At 53.6% G+C, this 23,394-nt stretch overlaps 1 protein-coding gene across 22 annotated transcripts in view; it reads left to right on the top strand.

Moving 5' to 3' along the window:
• Positions 1 to 23,394, top strand: part of Ncor2 (nuclear receptor corepressor 2) — a 160,137-nt gene that overhangs the window by 39,389 nt on the left and 97,354 nt on the right. For all 22 annotated transcript variants that reach the window (XM_055606472.1, XM_055606476.1, XM_055606493.1 and 19 more), the window contains 3 exons: positions 11,073 to 11,283; positions 16,612 to 16,739; positions 17,419 to 17,596. In XM_055606472.1, coding sequence (XP_055462447.1) covers positions 11,179 to 11,283; positions 16,612 to 16,739; positions 17,419 to 17,596 — 411 coding nt within the window. In that variant the 5' untranslated portion in view covers positions 11,073 to 11,178. The remainder of the gene's footprint in view (positions 1 to 11,072; positions 11,284 to 16,611; positions 16,740 to 17,418; positions 17,597 to 23,394) is intronic.

The raw sequence follows: 23,394 nt of genomic DNA, 5'->3' as shown, positions 1-23,394 counted from the left end.
GTTGGTGTGGTCTCCGTGGTCCATCTACTCTGTGGTTGGTGTGGTCTTCGTTGTCCACATGGTCCATCTACTCTGTGGTTGGCATGGTCTCCATGGTCTATCTGCTCTGTTGTTGGCATGGTCTCCGTGGTCCATCTACTCTGTGGTTGGCGTGGTCTCCGTGGTCCATCTACTCTGTGGTTGGCATGGTCTCCGTGGTCCATCTACTCTGTGATTGGCATGGTCTCTGTGGCCCATCTACTCTGTGGTTGGCATGGTCTCCGTGGTTCATCTGCTCTGACATTGCTGTGGTCTCTGTAGTTCATCTGCTGTGTCATTGGCCTGGTTGGCCTTAGGTACGAATGGTGTTACTCAGGAGTTCTAGGTGGAAACTTTCAGGTCTTTGCCAGAGCCTACACTTGGCCACCCCTAACCGGGCACAGTACTAAGCTTGATCTCTTAATACCTAGGTGTTTCTGTCTTAGGTAGGGTTTCTAGTGCTGTAGTAAATCAAATCACCACAACCAATTTGGTTCACATACCACTAAGTTATGGTCCACCAGGGAAGGAAGCAGGAACTGAAGCAGAGGGCATGAAGGAACACTGCTTACTGGCTTGCTCCAGATGCCTCATTCACTCAGCCTGCTTTCGTGTACAACTCAGGACAACCTGCCTAGGGTTGGCACTGCCTACAGTGGGCTGGGCCCTCACATCAGCCATTGATCAAGAAAACCCCCCATAGACCTGTCTACAGGCCAGTTTGAGGGAGACAGTGTTTCAATTGAGGTTCCCTCTTCCCCGGTGACCGTGGCTTGGGCCAGGTTGATAAAATGAACCTGAGGATTGCATAGGTTCCCCAGCACCCTGTACCATCTCCTTTATTGCTTCTGTAAATGTGAGCAAAAGTCCTGGTGAGAAGCAGGTCATGGCTGGAAGGGTTGTCTTGCCTCACAGTTTAATGGGTTCAGTCCGTGATGGTGTTGAAGCTGAGACAGCTGGTCACATTGCATCCACAGTCAGAAATCAGAGAGCAGACAGGAAGTAGTGCCTAACTAGAAAACCTCAGGCCCCACCCCCATGACCTACTTCCTTCAGCCAGGCTTCACGCCCTAAAAGCACTAGTGCCTGGAGACCAAGTGTTCAAACACAGGAGACGCTTCACACTCAAACGCTAGCAGCCATCCTGTGGGTTGGTGTAGGCTTGTTCTGGGGCAGAGGTCATAGCTTAGGGTCCTCTACATCCTGAAGGCAGACCTCAAGAGGCAGGGAAGGGGCAGAGAGCACTCTAGCCTTCTGAGCCTTGTGGGCTGTTGTCTGAGGCTGTCTCTACCCTCTTGATGCCATCACTTGGCTTTTGTGTGTCAGTGTAGAGGCTTGGGGATCACAGATGTCCATGCCCCAGACAGCCTCTTGGGAATTGCCTAACTTGGTGTTCAGGGCTTGTACCCTAGGCCTGTCCTTAGACTAAGGGGTCAGCTTGGAGTGGTGTGTGTGTGTGTGTGTGTGTATCTGGTGTATATTTGTGTGTGTGTGGTGTATGTTTAGAGTACATAGATATGTATGTATATGTGTTATGTGGTGTATGTATAGAGTATTAACATGTATGCATGTGTGTGTGTGAGGTGGTATGTGTGTAGAGTATATATATGTATGTATTGTTTGGTGTATGTTTAGGGTATATACATGTATGTATATGTGTGGTGTATGTTTGCATGTGTATGTATGTGCTGTGTGTGTAGAGTATGTACATGTATGTATTGTGTGGTGTATGTTTAGAGTATATCTATGTATGTATATGTGTTCTGAATGTTTGTGTGTGTATGTATGTGTATGTGTGTGTATGTAGGCCTCTTGTCTGGAGATAAGATCCTCCACCCTGAGACTCAGTGGCTGTGCCCCATACCTGTGGCACTCTGGGAAATTGGAACATACTTTGTGTTTGCTAGGAGCCTAGCTCCTGGGAGAAGGCATGGAGGTGGGTTTGGGATCAAGGAAAATTGGGCTTTTTGTTGAGGTGTGGGTGCTGACAGCCAGCTTTGCCTTAGGGGGGCTGTGAGCATTTGCACACCTCAGTTGAGCCTCAAATTACCCTACCCTGCAAGGCCCCGAAGAAAGACACACAGCAGGCGCAGCATGAAGGGGATGAATGGCGTTTGTGTCTGTCTGCCTGATTGTTAGTGCTCAGGGGATTACCCCTCTTCCTCCCCAGAAGGCTATGCTCTTCTCCTTGGCTCAGGTTAGGGCCTGAGCAGCTCTGGGAGGCCCACTTCCCAGGCAGAGCTTTCTCCTTGGCGCAGACACTGGCCAGGCTGCCCGCCTCTGGAAGGCTGGGGGTGGGTTCTCCTGCCACTCTGAGCCAGGCATGCCGAAGATCCGCCCCCTGCCTCCAGTTGTGTTTGACAATGCGCCCTTTGTCCCCTGGACCAGCCTCCTCCTGGCTCCCAGCACAGTTCCCCGCCTGTGATGTCATGGCAGGCCCTTTCAGCCAGTCCCAGGCGTATGGGCAGTGTGGGGCTAGCAGGCTAGGAACGACTGACGTGCTGGCTACCATGACTGTGCCACCCTGAAACCTTCAAGGTCAGGGTTACTATTGTGTATGTGTGTGTGTGTGTGTGAGATATGTTATCCCTTCTACACAGCAACACACAGATCCCAGCTGGGTGCGTGGCTTTGCATTTTTCTCTCCTCTCCCCAAGCCACCTCCAGCCTCTTGGCCTGTGAGTGGATGAGTCATTGAGCTGGCCTCTCCCAAGAGCCTTGGGCATGAGACCCTGGCTTCCTGCCAGCCAGAGGGGCCACTGGGCCAGGACCATGCCCCTAGGTGTCCCAGCATGTGGCTTTCTGCTCTGCTCTCCTGCTCCATGGGGACTCGACAGGGCCTAACCCTGGGCTTGAGGGAGCCTTAGAAGAGATTGGTCTAATTGAGCGGTGTAAACCAGGGTCTGCTCGCATCGGGGTACCCCCGATTCTGTAACAGCATTTAGAAACCAGGTCTTTGCAGGGTAGCTTCAGTTAGGATCACCCTGGATTTCCTGGGTGGCTCTGTTCCCTGAGCAGTGCCATCATAATGAGGGGAGAGTCTCAGGAAGGAGGCAGAATGGGGTACATGGCCATAAAAGGCCCCCGGACCACCTGTGGGTGGAGGAGGCCCCCAACCTGTGTGGAACATTGGGAACAGCTGACTAGGCCTCCATAGCTGTGGGAGAATCCACTTCTGTGTTTGGAAGGGCCTATTGTGGTGGTTTTACAGCACTTTAAGAGGCTTGGTCTGGAACCTTATTTCTGGAATCGGCTCACCTGGGCTCTCCACCTGCCTTCTGTGTGACCCTGGATACTCCCCTCAGCCCCTCTGTACCTCTCTCTGCACCTGTACAATGTTGTCAGGTAGGATCTTGGGCTGTTAGATGACTGGATAGGGTGTCATCTGAGAGTCAGCAACAGGTGAGGTGGCAAATGCTGTTTGCGTTAGTCTGTCACCGTGGTGAACACTTAGGGCCTGGGGTGGAAGCAGTATTATTGCTTTGTGGGAAGAGTCTCTTTCTTGACTCTGTGACATGGAGCTGTCCCAGGCACACAAAACAGATGGAGAACAGAAGCAGAGTGGTGGAGGCAGAGGCAGGGGGATCTCTGTGAGTTCGAGGCCAGCCTGGTCTACAAAGCAAATCAAGAACAGCGAGGGCTACACAGAGAAACCCTGTCTTAGAGGCTGGAGGTTAGAGGGGCAGAGAGGCCTGGGAAGAGCACAACTCTAGGGTGTCTTACCCATCCCCACCAGGGGCTGCCTGTTCCTCGAGCTCACTCCATAGACCATGCTGGTCTGGAACTCACAGAGATCCACCTCCCTGCGTGCCACCGTGAGCTCCCATCACGGTAGAGGAGGGTTATGGTAAGGGCAGGTATGTCGTCCACTTTCCAGGGTCCTCTTGGCGTGTTCATCAGCTCCATGGTCAGGCACTCCTTTGTACAGAGGCCTCCATGTCCCTTTGAAGCACCTTCATGGTGACATCAGTTACTGCCAGGCAGTGGAGTATGTCTGCTGCCAGGAATTGACCCAGAGCCTCAAGAACTGTGAGGAGTGGGCACTGTCTGCAAGACCCGTGTCCCTGTGAGAGCCACCAGTAGCAATGAGAGGAGTCAGGCACACCTGCTTTGGCTCCAGGAGGAGAGGTTGGCTGGGCTCCTGCCCCAGAGGCTTGCTCATTTTACCACTTCCTCCTTGCTTCGCCCTGCATGGAGAGGGACCTGGAGGCTGGACATCTGAGACGATGGAACTTAGAAGTTGGGTCTCAGGATACAGCTCAGTCAGGTCTCCCTGTGACAATGGGAGGACTCTCTGTTCCTTCCCGTGTTTAGTCCAAAAGCTTCAGGTAACTAATCAGCTCCAGACACAGTTGAATCCAGGCGCTTGTTGGTCTCTCTTTGGAACTCTGTACTTAGCAGCCTCGGTTGGGCGAGCTCGCTGTTCCTGACATGCCAGCAGAATCATCGCAGGTGCCCGATGATGTGACAACCACTGGTGACCCCAGCATTTGGGCAGCTGGGGGCTGGAGAGAACAGGAGTTCAAGGTCATCTTCAGCTACATAGTGAGTTTGAGGCCTGCTTCTTGGGCAGGGGCTAACTGTAGGGTGCTATGGGGTGGCTGCCAGGGACACTGGGGAATGGTGTGCTCAGAGGAATCTGGGCCTGCTACTGGCTAGTTCCAGTGTAGATTCCCAGCTGGTCTGATGTTGACCAGCCAGTGTGTCTGGGGTGAATGAGGCTTATAGATGCCTCAGTGGGAAGGTGGGCCAGCTCCACACCCTGTCACCAGGGCTCGTGGCCTAGCATGAGCGTTCTGCCCACTTTGGGCATTGCTGACATGGCAGATGCTGGTAAAGGTTTGCAGAACTGGCTATCTGAAGACACAGGTCTGTCTTGGGCCTCTGAGCCACTTTTGTCTTTGGGCAGCAAGCTGGTTTACTAGGTAGCCTTAACCTTTCTTCAGAGTTTGGAGTTGTCCCCAAGGGGAGCTAGCTTTCTGGCTTTGCCTGGAATATTCGGCCTCTGTGTAAAGTGGCCCTCCCAGCCACTTTGCTGAGCTCCAGCCCAGCCTCTGGGTCTGCACCATTCATAATTTGCCTGGCTGTGTGCTGCAGGGTGGCTCTACTTTGTCTCCTGCTTAGGCCTTTTCCCTGGATCCTTGGTGATCTGGTCCTGTCCACTCTGTGATGCCTGGTGGACTAGGGCCCACCCAGACCTTCTAGGGGCTAGGGTTTCTGGCCACAGGGCCTTCAGGTTCTTAATGGCTGCCTAGCCTCAGCTCTCTTGTTGATCATTATTATGTTGCTGAGCCATCGCTGGTGACTGTGTGCCTGTGCTTTGTGCCGATCCAAAGTGCGCATCCTCTTGGTTGGATTGAGGAGGTAGCGCTCTGGCCAGCCCTGGGCAGACTGGGACAGAGGACTGCCTTGCAGGGATCCTACAACTGGACAGCTAGTAACCAGCTAATTTTGGCTGTGGAAATACTGGTCCTCATCCACATACAGCCAGCTGCTATTCCCTTCAGGCCATCATTGATCTCTCCTGGAGCATCTGAGGCCTGTGTTTAGGGAGGAACATACAGGTAGGTCGCAGTGGCTGTGCAGATCCAGTTGGGTGGCTAAATGTGTGGTCAGGTAGGCAGGTGGACAGGTGGGACGCTGGGCCTGTCTGGGTTGCAGGGTCTCACGCTTGCATGAAAACCAGAGATTCTGAACGGCTCCTCCCAGCCTCCGCCCTTCTAATATCCCTTCAGGCCCCCTGCATGGTGAGCTTGGTGGCTTGCAGCCCAGCAAATGCTGAGGCACTGTTGGACAGGCCCAGCCAGCCTCAGGTTTGTGGGGTGAGGTGGGTTGGGGAGGGACCTTATGCTCTTTGTGCTGGGCTTGGAGTCTCTGGAGGAGGCATGCACACTCTTGAGCGTGTCTGCCCACATTGTGATAATTACTTCAGTGTTTTGAATTGCATGGCGGGGGAGGTTGACTGCTGTCTTAGAGTACAGCTGATCTTCAGAGCCCTCACCTTGTGAAATTCTGCCCTGAGACCCCTCCCCTCCCCCCCCTCCCTCCCCCCCCTCCCCCCCAGGGGCAACTCTCCCCCCCCCCCCCCCCCCCCCCGTCCCCAGGGCTTTTGAATCTCTCTTGTGCAGAAGGGGGATGAAGGACCCAGGCCTGGCTGCCCAACCTGTTAGGACCTGGATCTCCAGCTGTCCTTGCTGAGAGATGGGCCTGTGTCCTTCCCTAGTGGCTTTGGCTGGTGATCTGCTTCCCTGCCAGTCCACTATACCAGAGTGCTTCAGGGTCACCCAGCTAGGGTCATGTCACTGCCCCTTGTCATCAACCCCTGCCCTCCAATCTATACCCCAGTCTATTCCCAGATTCTTCCTCTCTGTGGGCAGAGTGGTCATGGAGATCGGAAACCCGAGGCTATGCAGAGTGACTGGGCATGAGGGTAAGATGCTGGGGAGGATTGGGCAGAGCCTGCTCTGGGGACCAGAGAACTGCATGGCCAGGGATCACTAGCTGTGGTTTAGCCACTCTCTTCCCCATTTTAAAAGGAGTGTCTGGGGAGCTGCTTCAGTCAGTAGAGTGCTTGCCACACAAGCACAGAACCAGCCCTAGAACCTATGGAGAAAAGCCAGGCAATGTAATCCAGCTCTATGGGGTAGTGACAGGCTGATCAGCATAGTTCCTCAGGGACCTCCAGGGCCCAATGAGAGATCCTGTCTCAAAAGACAGGTTGGACCCTGAAAGGTGACACTCAGACTTGACCTCTAGATTCTATGTGTGTGTGTGTGCGCATGTCACACGCGTGCACATGTTAACAATAAAAATTGAGTACAAGGAAAACCACGAGGAAGAAGTGTTTCTGTCTGCCTTGGCAGGAGCCTGTGGCTCTCTGCAGCCCAGGGACACCCATGTGGCTAATCTGGGACCAGAACTTGTGGCCCACACTTTGGAGTTCTTCAGTTGCCTAGGTAGCCAAGGCCTGTGGCTGTGGTATGACCCTGAGCAGAGGAGAGCCTCTCTATGCTGTTTTCCCACCTGTTGAATGGTTCAGATGTGTTTGGTGACAGGCTCATACCTTCATCTGCATCATACACCATGAACAGGGCCCATGATGGAGACTCAGTGCTGCAGGGTAAGGGGGGGGGGGCCTTCACAGGCCACATGGAAGCTGGGGAGGGGGGTTGGAGCCTTTCCCCAGGGACAGTGCCTTTCTAGAGGTAAAGACTGGCCTGCCCCTGTTCACACACAGCTTACCCTGAAGCCCCCTGCCCAAAGCATAGAGGAGTCTATACCCATCGCAAGGTCGCACAACGGTGTAATGGGTGGAGTTGGTCTCTGGCCTTGCTCCAGTCATTAGGGATAGGAGCTTCTGTGGCTCTGTTGAAATGGGAGCTCTCTAGGATTGGGTGGCTCCCGTTGGCATCATTTCTACTCAGTGACTGAGAGACTGTGTCTTGGCCTTCAGTCGCCATTGCTTTGACCATGTGCTGGATTCCTGCTGGGGTTGGGGCTGGGTTGGGAGGAGGAGTCCTGTGTGGTGAGGTGATGTTGGACACAGAGTTGGAGCCTTTAAAATTGCAACTAGTGCCTAGGTTTGGTCAGGAGCCTCAAACCCAGAGAAGGCATTCTAGGAAGGGAGACTTCTCATGTGCTAATATGGTGTGTCTTGCAGCCTCTGGCTCCCCCAGAAACACAGGAGCAGGGAGGCGTATCTGTCAGGTGGAGTGGGTGGCCAGTGTAGTTTCTGCCCACAAAGCTCTTGGTGTCTGTGGAAACTGGTCTATACCATGTCCTCCTAGGGTCCCCTGAGCAGGAGGACACGGCAGTCTGGGTTCTGAAGCCTTCACAGGCAGCCCGGGCTCCAGGGTGGATATGAGCTCTTGCCTCTGGCTGCCCTACACATTCTAATTCTGGTGAGCCCCCCGCCATCTCCTGGCTTCCTGTTGCAAGTTTGGTGTCAGAGGGTGCTGTGTTTTCCAGTAAGCTGTAGCTAGTGCCACACACAGCATGTCCCATGGCTGTTGCCCCAGCCTCTCTATGCTGTTCACCTCCTGTGTCTTAGCCAGGCTGGTGACCATGTCTCCCAGTGCCACATACTTGCTTGCAGTCCCAGAAGGAGGTTCTGCTGTTGGACAGGGATACAGGTGGGCCCTTACATCGCTGGGGCTGGCCCACCTCTGCTGGGCACAGTCCTTTGCTGAACACCGGTTATGTCGGTGCTCTGAGGAGAAGGAAGTGGGCAAGGGATATGCGTGATGCACAGGAATGGCCTTGGAGAATACCCCTGCCAGAGGCTGTGACTGTAGTAGCGCCCACCTCAGGTCACCCTGCAATGTAGGGTGACAGTTTTCCACAGAGGCTGCCTTGTTGAGATTGTCTTACTGGGAGCGTGCTGCCTTCCAGGATCTTCACTTGGCACTGCCTAGACAGGTTTCTCCTGGCAGGCTCTGCAGCAAGAACCCTGCTGTCCCCGGGCTGCAGCCACTGCACTGTGAGGTGTGTGACGATGTCCCTCTCTGTTGTAAGCTTGTAAGGCTTCTGTCTGCCTCCTACCCGATGCTCTGCCATCTGCTTGCTTCCCTTCCCAGTTGCTGTCACCCATCCTACAGTCTGTCTCTAGCTTGGACGTTTTTAGTGGCTTACCGGCTGTGCCACCCAAGGCAGAACACTGACGCTGTACTGTCGCTCAACCACCTTCTGGGGCTCCCCACTGCTCCCGGAACAATCTATTCTAGTCTACCATAGCCTGTGGGGCCTTGAGTGACCTCTTCCCATCTAATTCAGTGGCGTTCTCAGACATACATCTAGTCTAACCTCCGGGCTCCTGCTGTGGCGATGCTCTCTGCCTGGCGCACTCTTTGTCTCCTTGTTCTCATGGCTGTTTCAAAACCTGTTCCTTATGCCTCCCTCTGGGACCTGGGTATCCACCCTTCTCCTTTCTGACCTTTTGCTGTGCCACTTGTGGACATCTGTGAGTTGGTCCCACACTTTATAGTCTTAAGTGTCTGGCTCCTTTAACTCAGTGTGACATCCGTGGAGTCATTTAGTGTGGTCTATATCAGTTTTCTGGCTTTTTTTTTTTTTTTTTTTTTTAATCTAAGTAACACTCTCATTGAATGGGCAGGCCATGCTGGTGGGTGTTTCTGCCTTGTGACCATTGGGAATGGGGTTGCTACATACACATCTGTCTGACTGTTTGAGTTCTTTGGGCGCCTAAGAGTGGGATTGCAGATCCTCAGTAATTCTCTATTCAAGTGTTGAGGACCTGCCAAATTGCTTTTCTAATTTGTGTTTGTTTTTCAAGCTGTCTCCAAACAAGGCTGAGGGTAGATCCCACTCATGGGGGTGGGATCATAGTCTCTGCCTTTGGGGCCATCTTGCACATTGGGACACTGGAAAGGAGTTGGTGGGGCGCCCTTGGATGATGCTGTGCCTGTGTTCTCAGGGATGCCCTGTGAATCCTGGGTGGAAGCCAGCCAGGCCGGGCTGAGGTGTGAGGTCCCCTAGAGACGGCCTGGAGAGGCATCCCTCTCTGCCTCCCCTACATTTCCATAGTCCAAGAGGGTAGACATTGTGGTTCTTTCCACCTCCCAGCCTTCATGTGTATTCCCACATCAAGTAGTGGTTTTGAGCAGTGGACCATGTGACACAGGACAGTCAGTGTTAAGGTGGGGTTGTATCGGTGGTACTACGGGCTCTGAAGCCAGGCAAGAGATGTGGTGTAGACCTGTTTACCCTGGCCCCTTCCAAGGCAGCAGCTTGCCTCAGGCACAGGACAGCTGCCATGTTGGCCTCCACACACTCTTATGTTCATAAGAGCCATGTAACAGAGTCAAGAGCAAAGCCACACCTGCCCAGGGTGCTCAGGGATGTCTGGGTTCTCAGGTGGAGTTACCTGCTCATCCCTCAGCCAGTCACCCCCCCCCCCATCTGATTGGCCATGGCTGGGTCACATGACCCTTGGGGCCTGGGTTGGAATGTCAAATGCACACTGGTAGGTTGGGTAGATATATAGTCATGTGTGGTATATAGTCAGGGCCTCCAAATTGGGAAAGGGTGGCAGTGGGCTGGAGGGCGGCAGCTCATGGCTTTTTGGATCTGCGATCTTCTCCCTCCTTGCTTCATTTCTCTACATGAGACCTGTCACTAGCTGATGTAGGCCATCTGCCGCTTGGAGGACAGTTGTTATCAGTTAGCCCGAGAGGACGGGTCAGGATGAAATTACAGGGAGCTGGGGGTCTGTCTGGTCAGGCTCCTCATCTCTGACAGCTTGGGATACAGTTCCTGGCTTCAGCCGTGGATACAGTATGAAAGGGAAGAGATTTTACAGGAAGGGCCTGCAGGGAAAGGGTCGCAGGGTCTCTGGCTTCCCACTGGTGTCCCCTCGGCTCCTGCAGCCTCTGGGTTCCCATTCTTGAGATCACTGGGCTATTGTCATAGCTCTTTCTGTACTAGTCATGAGACTCCTGCCTAGAAGGTGTCTTTATCCATCTTGATGAACCTGTTTGGTGCCCAAAATGCTTGTGTCTGGTCCTTACTCTTCCTAGTGTGACCCTCAGCATCTAGTTACCTGACTGCTAGTGGCAGCAGGACAACCTCATGTGTGTCCTTTCCACATCACACTTCCTGTGGCTGAGGATAACAGAGCAGCCAGTTAGCCTTGCTCAGCCCGGGTCACGCTGTGACCTATAGAGGGTCACTGCTGTGCACTGCTCGGCCCGCACACAACCCAGGGACAGGCCCAGCAGCTGTGAGCTGGAGCTGCCAGGGGCTTTTGAAGAACTTTGCCCTGGAGACCTGGAAAGTCCCAGCTGTGGAGTGAGCTGGCTGACCAAGGTGGATGTGGGAGCCATTGGATGGCTGTGGGTATGGCGCCCACATCGAAGCTCCCAGGCCTGCTGGTTGAGGCCCTGGCTAGTAGGGAGATGGCTTGTGGAAGGTAGTCGAGGTGTTGTGGCTTTGGGCTGGCAGTGGGAGGCGGCTCAGCCAGGAGGAAGGACTAGGCCGCTGTGGCCATGGTCCAGCTGCCTCCGGCTCAGTTTGTTTTCTTTCTCTTTTCTCCACAGGCACCTGTGACGAGGTCGCCTGCCAGCAGATGACCAAGACCGGCCCTTAGTCCTAGCCCTGGTCAAGAGTGTATTGGGCTCTAAAGCCTGCCTGGACTGTACCACCATGTCAGGATCCACGCAGCCTGTGGCACAGACGTGGCGGGCTGCTGAGCCCCGCTACCCTCCCCATGGCATCTCCTACCCGGTGCAGATAGCCCGGCCCCACACGGTAAGGGGCCTGTCTGCCCAGGACCACCTCTGCTACCTTAAAGCATCTTCTGAAGCCAGGCTGCTGCAGCCCATGTTGCTTTGGTCGCAGTGGGGACACTGGTGGCAGCCAGGTGTGGTGATGCAGGCCTGTAATCTCAGCGTTGTAGAAAGGAGGAGGCAGGAGGATTGTGATTTTGAGACCAGCCTGGGATACAAAGCAAGTGCTTGTGTCAGTGTGGGGAGATGGAGGCTGGGACTAGGCTGACTGTCGGATGCTCTGTCTGTGTCTTGATGGGCAGTGGAGCTGGCATGCGCAGTGGAACACCTATGGTTACTGTACACTCCTTTCACAGCCAGACTCATTTCTGTTTTGTTTGGGACTAGGGTGGGTTTTTTTTGGGGGGGGGGTGGGAGTGGGAAGACTGAGATCACGACCCCCTTCTTCCTAACCCTCAAGGCCTTGGTGCCTATTTGGCTGTAAGACTCTGAGCTCAGAGCAGTGTCTGCCCCTACCAGGATCCTGTTCACCTCTTACTGTAGAGCAAGCAGGAGGCTGGGCCTTTGAATCCTCTCTGTGGGCCTTTATTGCGTGCCTCTTGTATGCTATGTCTTTGGCTGTTGAGTGAAGGGTTGTGATGTGAGATGTAGTAATTGTGGCTGGTTGGGAGCCAGAGGGAGAGAGTCAGTCAGTCAGTCAGCCAGCCAGCCAGCCAGCCAGCCAGCCAGTCAGTCAATCTAGGCTCATGCCTAGTCTCTACCAGATGGTGTGGTCCATTTCTGTGGCAGGTGTATTTATGTGGTGTGTGTCTCTACCTGTGATCGATGGATGCTTTCCCATGAGCCCCAGGGCCTGGCCTCAAGGTCCCTTGTGCAGCAGCTCCCGCAGAACTAAAGGCCAAGGTCCAGAGCCAGCTGCAGTGAACAGTCTTCCCTGTGTGGCAGACAGCTCTCGGGGTGGTGGGTCCTTGGGTAAAGCATAAAGCAGCTGGGGCCTGGAAGGAGAAGACAAGCCCCAACCATCATCCAGGGGCAGCCACGGCAGTGTTGGGGTCCTACACTCCCTAGCCCCAGCCTTTATGCCACCACTCACTGACCATCTGCTGTTTAAGGCGCTGGGTCACAGCCAGTACCCGCAGCAAGGTGGTGAGGAAGCCAGACTTGCTATTTAAAATGTCGGGGGCTCTCAGTTCTGTCACCATAAAGTAGGGGTGATGAGGGCACCCGCAAGAATGCCTGTGCACATCCCATGTGACTGCTACCACCATAACTTGATGCTGTTAAAGCCATTTCCTAGAGGGCCCTGCCTGGGGTTTGTTCGTCCTGCCTCCCCCTTTCCCATCGCCACCTCCACCCCAGTTCCCGAGGCAGATGTGGCCTCCTCCTTGTGGCCTCCTCCTTGTGCTCCTTCATTCATATTGCTCATCCACTCTCTCTGTGTGGGCCCAGCCTCAGGGAGTCCCCTGGCTGCTGCAGCCCCTTCCCTCCCAACCTGCCTTCCTGCTCTTTGCCCCAGTTGTGTCCTGTCCGAAGCATTTAGGGTCACTGGCTGACCCTAGGCACCTCCCACTCTCCTGCCGGGCCATTGGTGACGCAGAATGCCGCTGGATGGGGTCCAATGGTTTCTAACCCCTCTGAAGTGATGTGACCTGATGGGATAGCTACAGGTTGGAACATGTTAGTTCCCTGGTGGGACCCATGTTCTCCCTTCCAGGGGACCTGCTTGCTCTTGGGCCTCCAGCCCTTGCTGGGCCACCAGCCCTTGCTGGGCCACCAAGCAGGGCTCTGCTGATCCCTGGAGTCCACGGTGACTCTCTCCTGGTGAATATCTAGGCCTCCTTACTGTTTCTTTGTGCTGGCTTGTTGAAGGCTGGGGTCTGTGATCAGGAGCCCCTGGTCTTTCGCAGCCTTCCCCATGACCCTGTCCCCAGCCCTTCCCCCACTCTGTCCCTCAGGCTTCTCCACCAGCTCCGACCTTCCTGCAGCCCCTTCTCTCAGCCTCCTCACCCTCATTTCTCCAGCCTTCCCCAAGGCCGTTCCTCAAGTGAACCCCTTCCCTACTCCCTCAGCCCTCACTCCACCCCATCCCTTTCCTGTGCCCCAAGGAGTACAGCCAGGAAAAAGGCTATGCTTTCCTGTAACACTTACGTCTTGGGGAGAGAAAGGGCAGAGAAGAGGAGACATGGAGGCATAACAAGGCCGATGCCCCGTGGGGGAACACTGCGTTTTGGGGAGTTCTGTGTTCTAGCCCTAGTGCAGTGACCAGCTCAGTGTGTGGTGTCCTGGGCCTGGAAAACATGCTCTTCGGGTCCAGGCCACTTACACACGCTCTAGCGGGCCTGTCTTCCCAGAGGCTCTTCCTTCTCACTCAGTCAAGTGAGGTGCTTATAAAATGGCTGGAGTTCTGTTGAGGTGACATCATGCTTGGGCTACGAGCAGGTCTCTGTGTGATGGGACAGTAGGAACCCCAAGTGTAGGGGACCCTGCCTCTAGCATCAGACTGTTAGTCCTCTCCTGGTATCCAGGGGTGGCATGCTTCCTGTAAGCCTCAGGCTTTGCTGCCCAGATTTGGTAGTTTCTTCACCTCCCCTGCATCCATGCTGCTGGCAATGAGGTTCAAGAGCCATGTATCCGCAGGTCAGTGCCTGGCAAGGTGTGTGCCAGGGACGCCTGACAAAGTTTGCCATCCCCAGCCTTGGCCTTAGGCCTAGCTGGTTGACTCTTGGCTATGGGATGGACTGTGGGCTGTTGTCCAGTTGGTCACAAACTCTGCCATGCCACACAGAGCTCAGCCTGCCCTTGTCTGCTGGGACTGGATGCTGGCTAGGACTGATGTCCTGGGTATGTGGGCACATTGGGGAGTCCTAAACCACCTGAACATGTCACAGCACTGCCTTAGGGTCCTCACCCATTGATCCATTCATTCATTAACTCACTCATTCAGTCATTAACTTAGCTACTCATTCATGCACTCATTAACTTATTCACTCATTTGTTCATCAAATCCTGATTAGATTTGTCACCTGCCAACTTCGAAGCCTTGGGGACAGAGCTGTGGAGGTGGAGAAGCCCTCTCATTCTGGGGAGCTGACATTCTCTTGGGGAACATTGAGCTAGGGGAGGCCATATTTAAGTGGAGAGCCAGACATTGACAGTGGAGCTGGGACCTGGGAGAAAGGGCAGGCCAGGAGCATGGTGTCTGGACACACAGAACTCTAGGCTCAGTGACAGCACTGAGGTGAGGCTCTGTTGGCATGAGCGCGTTGCTCAGTGGTGACCAATGAACCCGGGGTTCACAGGAGTTGCCTGAACACTGCCTCCATATGATCTGGTGTGGCTCTCTACTTCTTAGGCTTGTTTTGGAGTGTGCTTCTTGGCTCCCCACTTGTTCTGTTTGCTGTGGAAATATACAGAGGCTGGGGTGGGCCTCCACTCCAGAGTCCGGCCTGCCGTAATCATCTGGGGTAGGCTTAGAGTCTGTGACCTGTGGCTGTCTCATTTCCCTGCAGAACCTGTGTTGCCCTTGCTGTGTGAGCTGGAGGAACTGTTCTTGCTCTCTGGCCCATCATTCTCTTGATGTGACTGCCCATGATAGCCTCCTTGTGTGCCTGCCTGCCTCGGTGGTCACATTAGCAGCTTGTGCAGCAGGCTTGGCTGCGGTGACCTGAGTATGAATCCTTCCCCTTGAAATCCTCTTTGTACTGTCATCCTTGTAACCTTGTTCTTCCCATGGGTCCTGTCCTGCAGAGTTCTCCTTCAGGGTCTTTTGCAAGGTCTTTCCTGCCAGATCTTTCCCTTCAAGTTTGGTCTCTGAGGTTTTCTAGTTGCTCACCCACTAGGGGCAGGATTCCAACTGCTTCCGCACTTTCAGCACACCTGACTGATGCCAGTGATTCTTTGCAGTAAGGACTGCTTAAAGACACAAAGTCAGGGGCTGCAGATATGCCTCAGCTCAGCAGTTAAGAGCTTGTGTTGCTCTTTCAGAGGATCTGAGCTTGGTTTCAAGCACACACATTTAGCAGTTCACAGCTGCTTTTGACTCCAGCTGCAAGGGATCCACTGCTTTCTTTGGCTGACATGGACACTGTGCTCAAGTGCATATATACAAAGATAAACATGCAGACACATAATTAAAGGTAAAATAAAATCCAAAGCAAACAAAATAAAGGGGACCAAGAAAAGAAGAAAATATGCCAAAGGAAAACTAGGTTACCTGTAGCCATTCCCAAGTCAGACATCGCTAATCGATTGCCATGCAGTGTAACCAAGTGTCTAGGCAGATAGAACAGATTGATTGGCTTGGTACAAGGCGGAAGCCTGTCTTGTTTTATCTTATTAGAGATGGTGTGCACGCTTGCTCCTCTCCCCTCCCCCTTCTTTTGTTTTCCCACAGTGATAAGGTGATCTTAGCCCTTGTTAAAAATGTGGGAAAGCTTTACGTAGTGATTGTGGGATCCAGGTTAAGACTCAGGCTGCTAGTGGGCAGTGCAGGAACGTGGCACTGAGTTGAGACTTCAAGGCTAGGGGAATTTGTCAGCTGTGCTGACTCTCCAGCACTCTGGCTGCAAGGGTCGGCCGAGATTGAGGCCTCCTCTTTGGACCATGACGACCCAGGTGTGCTTAGACCGTTGAAATCATGTCGTTGCTCAAAGTGGGAGTGTGTAGCCTGCCTCTCCCCCTCCCCACACTGTGTATGCCAGCTCTTCTTTCTCAGGGTGGGTGGGGCTCCCGGACAGCTGCTTGGCTGAGACCTGGTCCTACTGGGCCATCATTCTGCCCCATATGCACTGGCTCTGCAATCCCTCCCTCCCCTTAGTGCCTGAGCCTGGCTCCCACCAGAGTCCCGTCCACAAGGATACCTGGGTCCCCACTGAAGGCTGGTGCTCTTAGGGCCACTCCATGCTCACCAGTCCTGTGCTCGGGCATTTCCTAGCTGTGTGTCAGCAGGCCTAGGATAAGTGGCTCGTTCTTTTCTGTGTGGTCCTTTCTCTAAATCTGCAGCTGAGTGGCGTGGGCAGCAGTAAAAGTGGGATTTGTAGAGGGACCATGCTTAACCCCTCCCCCAGGCTCAGGTGCACCAGCTGGGGAGTAGAGCAACTCAGGGACACCATGGAGCCCAGGGAGGCCTTGTGTGGAGATGTGGAGTCGCACGTTGTGGTTTTTATGATGCTCCTCTACATGAAGGAGTTCCCCAGCAGTGCCTTGCAGCTGGGCAGGCCTCAGAGCATGGTGGGAACATCGCTGTGGCAATTGTCGCTAGAGGATGTTGGCTGGGAGCTCATGTGGGCCTCTTGGTGCAGGGAAGCTGCTTTTGCTTCTGCACTTGCTCACCATTCCCTGTCTTCCACAGGACGTGGGGCTGCTTGAGTACCAACACCACCCTCGTGATTACGCCTCGCACCTGTCACCGGGCTCCATCATCCAGCCGCAGAGGCGGCGGCCCTCACTGCTGTCTGAGTTCCAGCCTGGGAGTGAAAGGTGAGGAGAAGTTGCGACTCCTCCTAGGCTGTGGTGTCTCTCAGGTAGATACCGATACTTTTGTGGGTAAAGCTGCAATGGTCCAGACTTCAGCCTTTCCTCCTGGCATCCCAGGACCATGCCAGGGCTGTGGTCTCCCAGGAATAGGGGCTGTGGACTTGTAGGTGAAGATGGCACCTGTGAGCATTACCCAGGGTAGAGGAGAGTGGTTAAGAGGCAGAAGGCTCACAAGCTCTACGCCTGCTGGCTAGACTAGGCTTAACAGTAGGAGTGCCGTGATGAGCTAGTGATGTCTGCCCGGGGAGGGTGAGAAGGATTAGTGTTGAGTATGTTGTTTTTTGCATGGTTCCCGTAGTGCTGCTCAGGCCTGTGCCTTGGAGTCCTCAGGGGTTTGTTAAAATGTAGAGTCATCATTAACAATAACATGTCACAGTGGGGTAGGTCTTAGGTTTTGCATTCCTGATCAGCTCAGGAGGGTCTCCGGGGTCTTCAGGCTGCAATGAGTGGTTCAGGCTGGGCATTCACAAGGCCTCACGAGTCAGAACCATGTCCTCTCCTGTCAGGGAAGACAGAGGGACCTCCTAACAAGGCTCCTCATGAGAACCTGGCGAGGTGGACACCTGGAATCCTGGCCCTGAGCCCCTGTCTCCTGTGTGACGTGTGTCCCTGGCCTCCACAGGTCTCAGGAGCTCCACCTGCGCCCTGAGTCTCGCACCTTCCTGCCTGAGCTGGGCAAGCCTGACATAGAATTCACAGAGAGCAAGCGTCCTCGCCTGGAGCTACTGCCTGATACCCTTCTGCGCCCGTCGCCCCTGCTGGCCACTGGGCAGCCCAGTGGGTCTGAAGACCTTACCAAGGTACACCGCAGCCAGGCTGATGGGCTCTGCTCCTGCCGCCGCTGCTCCTGTGGGCAGGAAAGGGGTGGGCATGGAGGCAGGAGAAGGCTGGGTGGAAGGAGGGAGGATAGCTGTGACATGAGTGTGAAGGTGGGACAGAGCAGTGGGGCTGAGGCAGGTAAGGAGAGTAGGCGCGGGTGATGGAAAGAATTGGGAAAGGCATCTCTAGCCAGCAGGTGTGTGTACGGACTGTGTGGCAGGCCCCGGCGTATGGCTATGATCACTGGCTGAGATGACCGGGGAAATGGGGAATGAGGGCCCTTCAAAGCTTGGAGCAGAGAGTTGGGGGCTGATTGGCATGAGGTCAGCCCCGTGCCCATGGTAGCACATTCTGTGTGCTCCATTGGGACTGGGTTTCATCAGTGAAGCTTGTATGGAATGATGGCTTGGGGCTTCTCAGGTTTCATGCAGAAAACTGGACAGCCAGAACTGCTCCATGTTTGAGCATTGGGGAAGGGGTCTGTGAAGTCCCTTGAGAGGAGACATGTCAGGGCCTGGAGTTGAGGGCTCAGGCAGGGTGACAGATGGCCCTGCTGCTGCCCAGGTCTAACTGGCTCCTTGGTTGCTACATTGGCTGGGCGGGTCTATGTCTGCAGCCACGTGAGCCTGAGGAGCTCCAGAGCTGAGTCCTGTCTCCATAGAGGCCCTTTGCACCCCAGGAAGCAGTGGGTACCCATCTCTCAGCTCCATCCTGTGTGCTCATCTACCCTGGTGTGCTGGGAGTGGGAACTCTGGGCCTTATCTATGCTAGGCCATCACTCTACCACCAAACTGTATCTTCAGCCCTCCTTTTACTATTTCTGTATATTTTCCCTAAATAGGATCTTGGTAAATGGATCAGGCTGGCCTCGAACTCACTCTGTAGCTCAGGCAGGTCTTGAAATCACAAGCTTGCCTAAGCCTTGCATGTAGCTCCAGTGATAGGTGTGTGACTCCGGGCCAGGCTTGATCTAAGCCTTCTGTCTATTCTCTTGCCCCAGCTCTGTTGCTGTGCTGCCACAGGCTCGGGCCTCTGAGCCCAGCTGGCTCCTTGTTTATCAGTAGCAGGTCGGCCCTCAGTGGTCCAGGCTGTCTGGATAGAGGGTTTGGCTGTAAGCTTTGCACACACACCTTAAGGCTGGACCAGCCTCTATAGGGACAGTAAAGATGCTGGCATGAGCTCTGGAATGTTGTTGGCGTGTTAGAGCTCCAGGAGTCCAGCTTATTCCCAGAGTGTTCTGCTCGGCTGCTGTGACCCTGTCAGAGTGACCTAAGGCAGGTGCCAGGATGTCAGGGGGCAAATGGGCTTTGCTTCCCTGACATCGAGGTAGTCCTCATTCCCCTCCCCAGACTATCCCTGTGAAATAAAGGTCAGTTACAGACTGACAGACTGATACTTGCCTACCTCAGGCAGCTCTCTCTCCTCTGCTACTCCAGGACCCTTCCCTCTCCTTTCTCTTCTGTCTACTCAGCCTATTAGCCAGCATCCATATCCTTCCAGGTCTAGCCAGTGTCCAGCCTATGTCAGCCTCAGTTGCCCTGGGCAACCATCAGTGGTGGCAGTGGTCTTCTCATCATCTGCCACCCTCCACCTCCCCCCCTTCCCCCCCTTACCACCTCACCACCGGGTCATGTGGGGACAGGCAAGGACCTGCCTGGGTCCCAAACTTCCTTTCTCAGGCAGAAAGATCTGGCTCTTTTTCAGGCGGCCATCCGGTCCGGTGCAATAGAGCCCTGACTTCATTTCATCTCTCCATATCAGCCCCCTTTGCCTCTTTGTGGCTGCTTAAACCTTGCCTGGCTCTACCCCTGGTCCCTGACACTGGCTGTTGTGCCCCTGGTTCCCTGCTGTTTCCCTTGGAGGTTGGGTATCTAAGGCTGTAGGGAAGCTCCTGAAGGCTGTGAAACCTACTTGGCAGGGAACTCTGCTGACCACGCTGGGTCTGGACGTGGGCCAGGTCTGGCCACTGGGCCGTCCTCCAGCCTCGCTGCAGCTTCTGCATCCCTTGCCCAAATGTTATTCCTTCCCCCCAGACCTTTTGCCCTGTGCTCGCCCCTTCTCTCCTTCCCTCGTCTGTCACCCCTCCGCTGTATCTTCTTTCAGCTCCAGTTGTCTATGTCCCTTTGTCCCCACTTCCACCCTCCCATCTGCCCATTCCAGTCACCATCCGGCATCCTGCTCTATTGCCATATACCTCCCAACAGCTGCCCCATCTGTTCCTCTGTCCTCATCTGTCCATCCCCTTATACTGTCCATCTATCCCTTGCTCCCCCTGCCCCAGAAGTCCTGGGTGATGTGACTGGTACCACAAGGATGGGCATTTCCTGGCTGTCCAGATGTATGTTTAGTGTAGGTGTCTGCCGTGCCTCCAGTGGCCAAGGAGACTGGCTTCAGAGCTTGACAGGAAGCTGGGAATGACATCTGATGGCCATATGGGGGCTAGGGACCAGGCTTCAGAAGGGGAGTGGCCACTCAGGGCACTGGGGTGGGGTCTTTCTCCCTGCTGTGTACCCCAAGTGGGTGAGTCAAGCAGCTCCAGGCTAGGTGGGGGCTGTATGGGGGCAGCAAGGAGGAAACATGCCCAAGGCTACAAGGATGACAGGCTCACACCAAGTGAGCATCTACATAGCCTGTCATATGTCAAGGTCTTTCCAGCCCCGTGGACCAACCTAGGACATCCCTGTTTAGAGCTTAGGCTAAGAGCTAGAAGCCGGTGATGGGATTTAGGCAGGCAGCTCTTGGGGAGAGGCTCTTCTCGTCCTAGAACCCCTGTTAACCCTGAGCCAGCTCTCTCTGCTTTGCAGAAGGCAGGAGGGGATGGGCCTGGCCTCTCAGTAGTAGACCTCCATCAATGGGTAGCAGATGGGTGTCTAAGGAGCAGCTCTGGGTTTAATGTCTCCATGGGAACTTGTCAGCCTCTACTGTCACTTAGCTGCTCACCGGAGCGTCCCAGTTTTAGCCTGTGGTTCTTTTGAGGGTTTTGCCCTCACGGTCACCCATTGAGGCCTCTTGTGGCTTAAATGCTCCTGTCACCCTGTCTTAGGGATTACCATTTGCTGTGATGAAACCAAAAGCAACTTGGGAAGGAATGAGTTTATTTGGAATTTGTGTCTGAATCACTGTTTATTTTGGAAAGAAGTCAGGATAGGAACTCAAACAAGGCAGGAACCTGGGGGCAGGAGCTGATACAGAGGCCATGGAGGGCACTGCTTACTGGCTTTCTCTTCATGGCTTGCTCAGCCTGCTTCTTAGAGAACGGAGGACTGCCAGGGGTGGTACCATCTGCAATGGCCTGGGTCTTCCCCCATCAGTCACTAATTTAATAAAGTGCTCTACACACAGGCTTGCCTACAGCCTGATCTTATGGAGGCATTTTCTGAATTGAGGTTTATTCCTCTCAGATAGCTTGTTGCAAGTTGATATAAAACTCGCCAGCACAACTGACCCTTTGTCAACTTGACATAAACACATCACAGTTTAGCCTCAACTTTTCCTTTCTTATTCATCCCCAAGATCACACATTAATAAAGACATAACAATACAATGTAAAACAGTTTACAAGCTTATAAAGCCCCATAGCCTTACAAATCAAGCACACTAAAGGTTGTCTTCTTAAAAATATCCAGTCTCTTTTAAAATTCAAAGTCTCTGTAAAACTCTCAAATCTGTTTTGTACAAGTTTAAAGTCTCTCAATTGTGGGCTCCTGTAAAAGCAAAAATCAGTTAAATACTTTCCTACTTCAAAAGGAAGAACGAGAGCACAGTCACAATAAGATCAAAGGAGAACCAAACTCCAACTGTGTAAACAATGCAATGTCCAGTGTCTGAGGTCCATTCAGGATCTTTGGGCTCCTCCATAGGGCTTGTCTAGGATCCTGGCTCTGGCTGACTCCACTCCACAGCTTCTGCTGTTCCTGGTGGTCATCCCATGGTACTGGCATCTCCAAAACACCAGGCTTTTCTGCTGTAACTGGACTGCACTTTCACCAATAGCCTCTCTTGGGCCCTCTTTATGTTGCCAAGGCTCAACTTCTCTGTATGACCCCTTCATCCTGGGCCTTCACCTGCCACTGAGGCTGCACCTTTACCAATGGCCTCTCACAGTGCCTAACTTCAGCTTCCTGCCTTCATGACCCCTTCATGTCTTTAAAACCAATACTACCTGGATGACTCTTTGTTTTTGGGTTTTTGTTGTTTGTTTGTTTTGGTTTTTAAGACAGGTTTTCTCTGTGTAGCTCTGACTGTTCTGGAATTTAATCTATAGACCAGGCTGGCCTCAAACTCAGAGATCTGCCTGCCTCCCAAGTGCTGAGGTTAAAGATGTGTGCCACCACTGCCTGGCCCACTTAGGTGACTCTTACATTACCAAGTTTGGCTGCCAGCGTAAGGTACAGTGTTGGCCGCTCTGGGAACACAGCTTCTGTGTGCTGGATCTCAGGAAACTCTTCCCAGATTTCACCTCAGTGACACTGGTCTCTTCTTAATCACCACTAATTTCTCAGCTCCAGCTGACGGTCATCAATTGTTCCAGTAAAGCAAAGTTTTCACTAGTCTCTTGTTAAATTATGGCTGACTCTTCAGTCCCAGCTGACCAAAACCAGAGTCTTAATCCCAAATAGCAAATATGCTCTCAAAATTCCCTCTGGAACTCCACAAGCCAGGCCACCATCATTTGCATTTCTCTCAACACTGTTTTCTTCCACTTTTACAGACTAGCTTATTATGCTTTAAACAATCAATGAGTTTTCTTGCCCAAACTTTCAAAATTCTCCCCGGAACAACCCGGTCAGGTCTGTCACAGCAATGCCCCAGGATTCTGGTACCAGTTTCTGTCTTAGTCTGGGTTATTTTTGTTGTGATGATGAAACATCAAAACCAAAAGTAACTTGGGGAGGAAAGGGTTTATTTGGTATATGCCATCCACATCAATCTTCATTATCAAAGGAAGTCAGGAACAGGGCAGGACACTGGAGGCAGGAGCTGATCCAGAGGCCATGGAGGGGTGCTCCTTGCTGGCTTACTCCTCATGGCTTTCTCAGCCTGCTTTTTTATAGAACCCAGAACCACCAGCCCAGCAGTGTCATCACCCACAAATGGGCTGGGCTCTTTCCTGCCAATCACTGATTAAGAAAATGCACCTCAGGCTTTTCATCTAGCCTGATCTTATGGACGAATTTCCTCAGTCAGGGTTCCTTCCCCAGATGACTATAACTTGCCAACATAAAACTAGCCAGCACATGCCCCTTTAGGGTCTCTGCCTCATGTCTCTTGCCTTTCACACTATCTCTGCTTGATTGTGCATCTCTGTCTCTGTCTGTCCCTCACTGTCTCTGCCTCTCGCCTTCCTCTCATCTGGCTCCCCTTTCCCTTGCCTGGGCCCCGGCTGGGCTGGAGCCAGGCTCCAGGGGGACTGGGTGGGTGTGGATGGAATGTACACAGCTTTGAGCAAACGTGGTTTGTGAGGAGTCCAGCTGGAAGCAGGAGCAGGAGTTTGGGGGGAGTTTCTGCCCCCTCCCCCAGCGTTTGGCAGTGCTGTCCTGCGGGGCTTCCCAGTGCCTTGGGAGTTCTTTGAGCATTGTTTTGGAAGACTTTAGGATGTCCGTTTCTGAAAGATCCTTCAGTGTTTGGGGTGTGGAACACTGGCTTAAGCACACACCCTGAACTCTAACGTCTGTAACGAAGTCCTAGTTTGATGGCTTCTGGCTGAGCTCAGCTCAGGTGGCTGACAGCACCGTGGCCCAAGCTAGTTAGAGTGCTTTAGAGACAGCATTTGTGACTG

This window comes from Psammomys obesus, unplaced genomic scaffold, assembly GCF_907164565.1.
Source record: "Psammomys obesus unplaced genomic scaffold, mPsaObe1.curated_primary_1811, whole genome shotgun sequence".
Lineage (NCBI taxonomy): Eukaryota > Metazoa > Chordata > Mammalia > Rodentia > Muridae > Psammomys > Psammomys obesus.
Note: the sequence above shows the minus strand (reverse complement) of the source record. Positions and strands in the feature narration are given on the sequence as shown.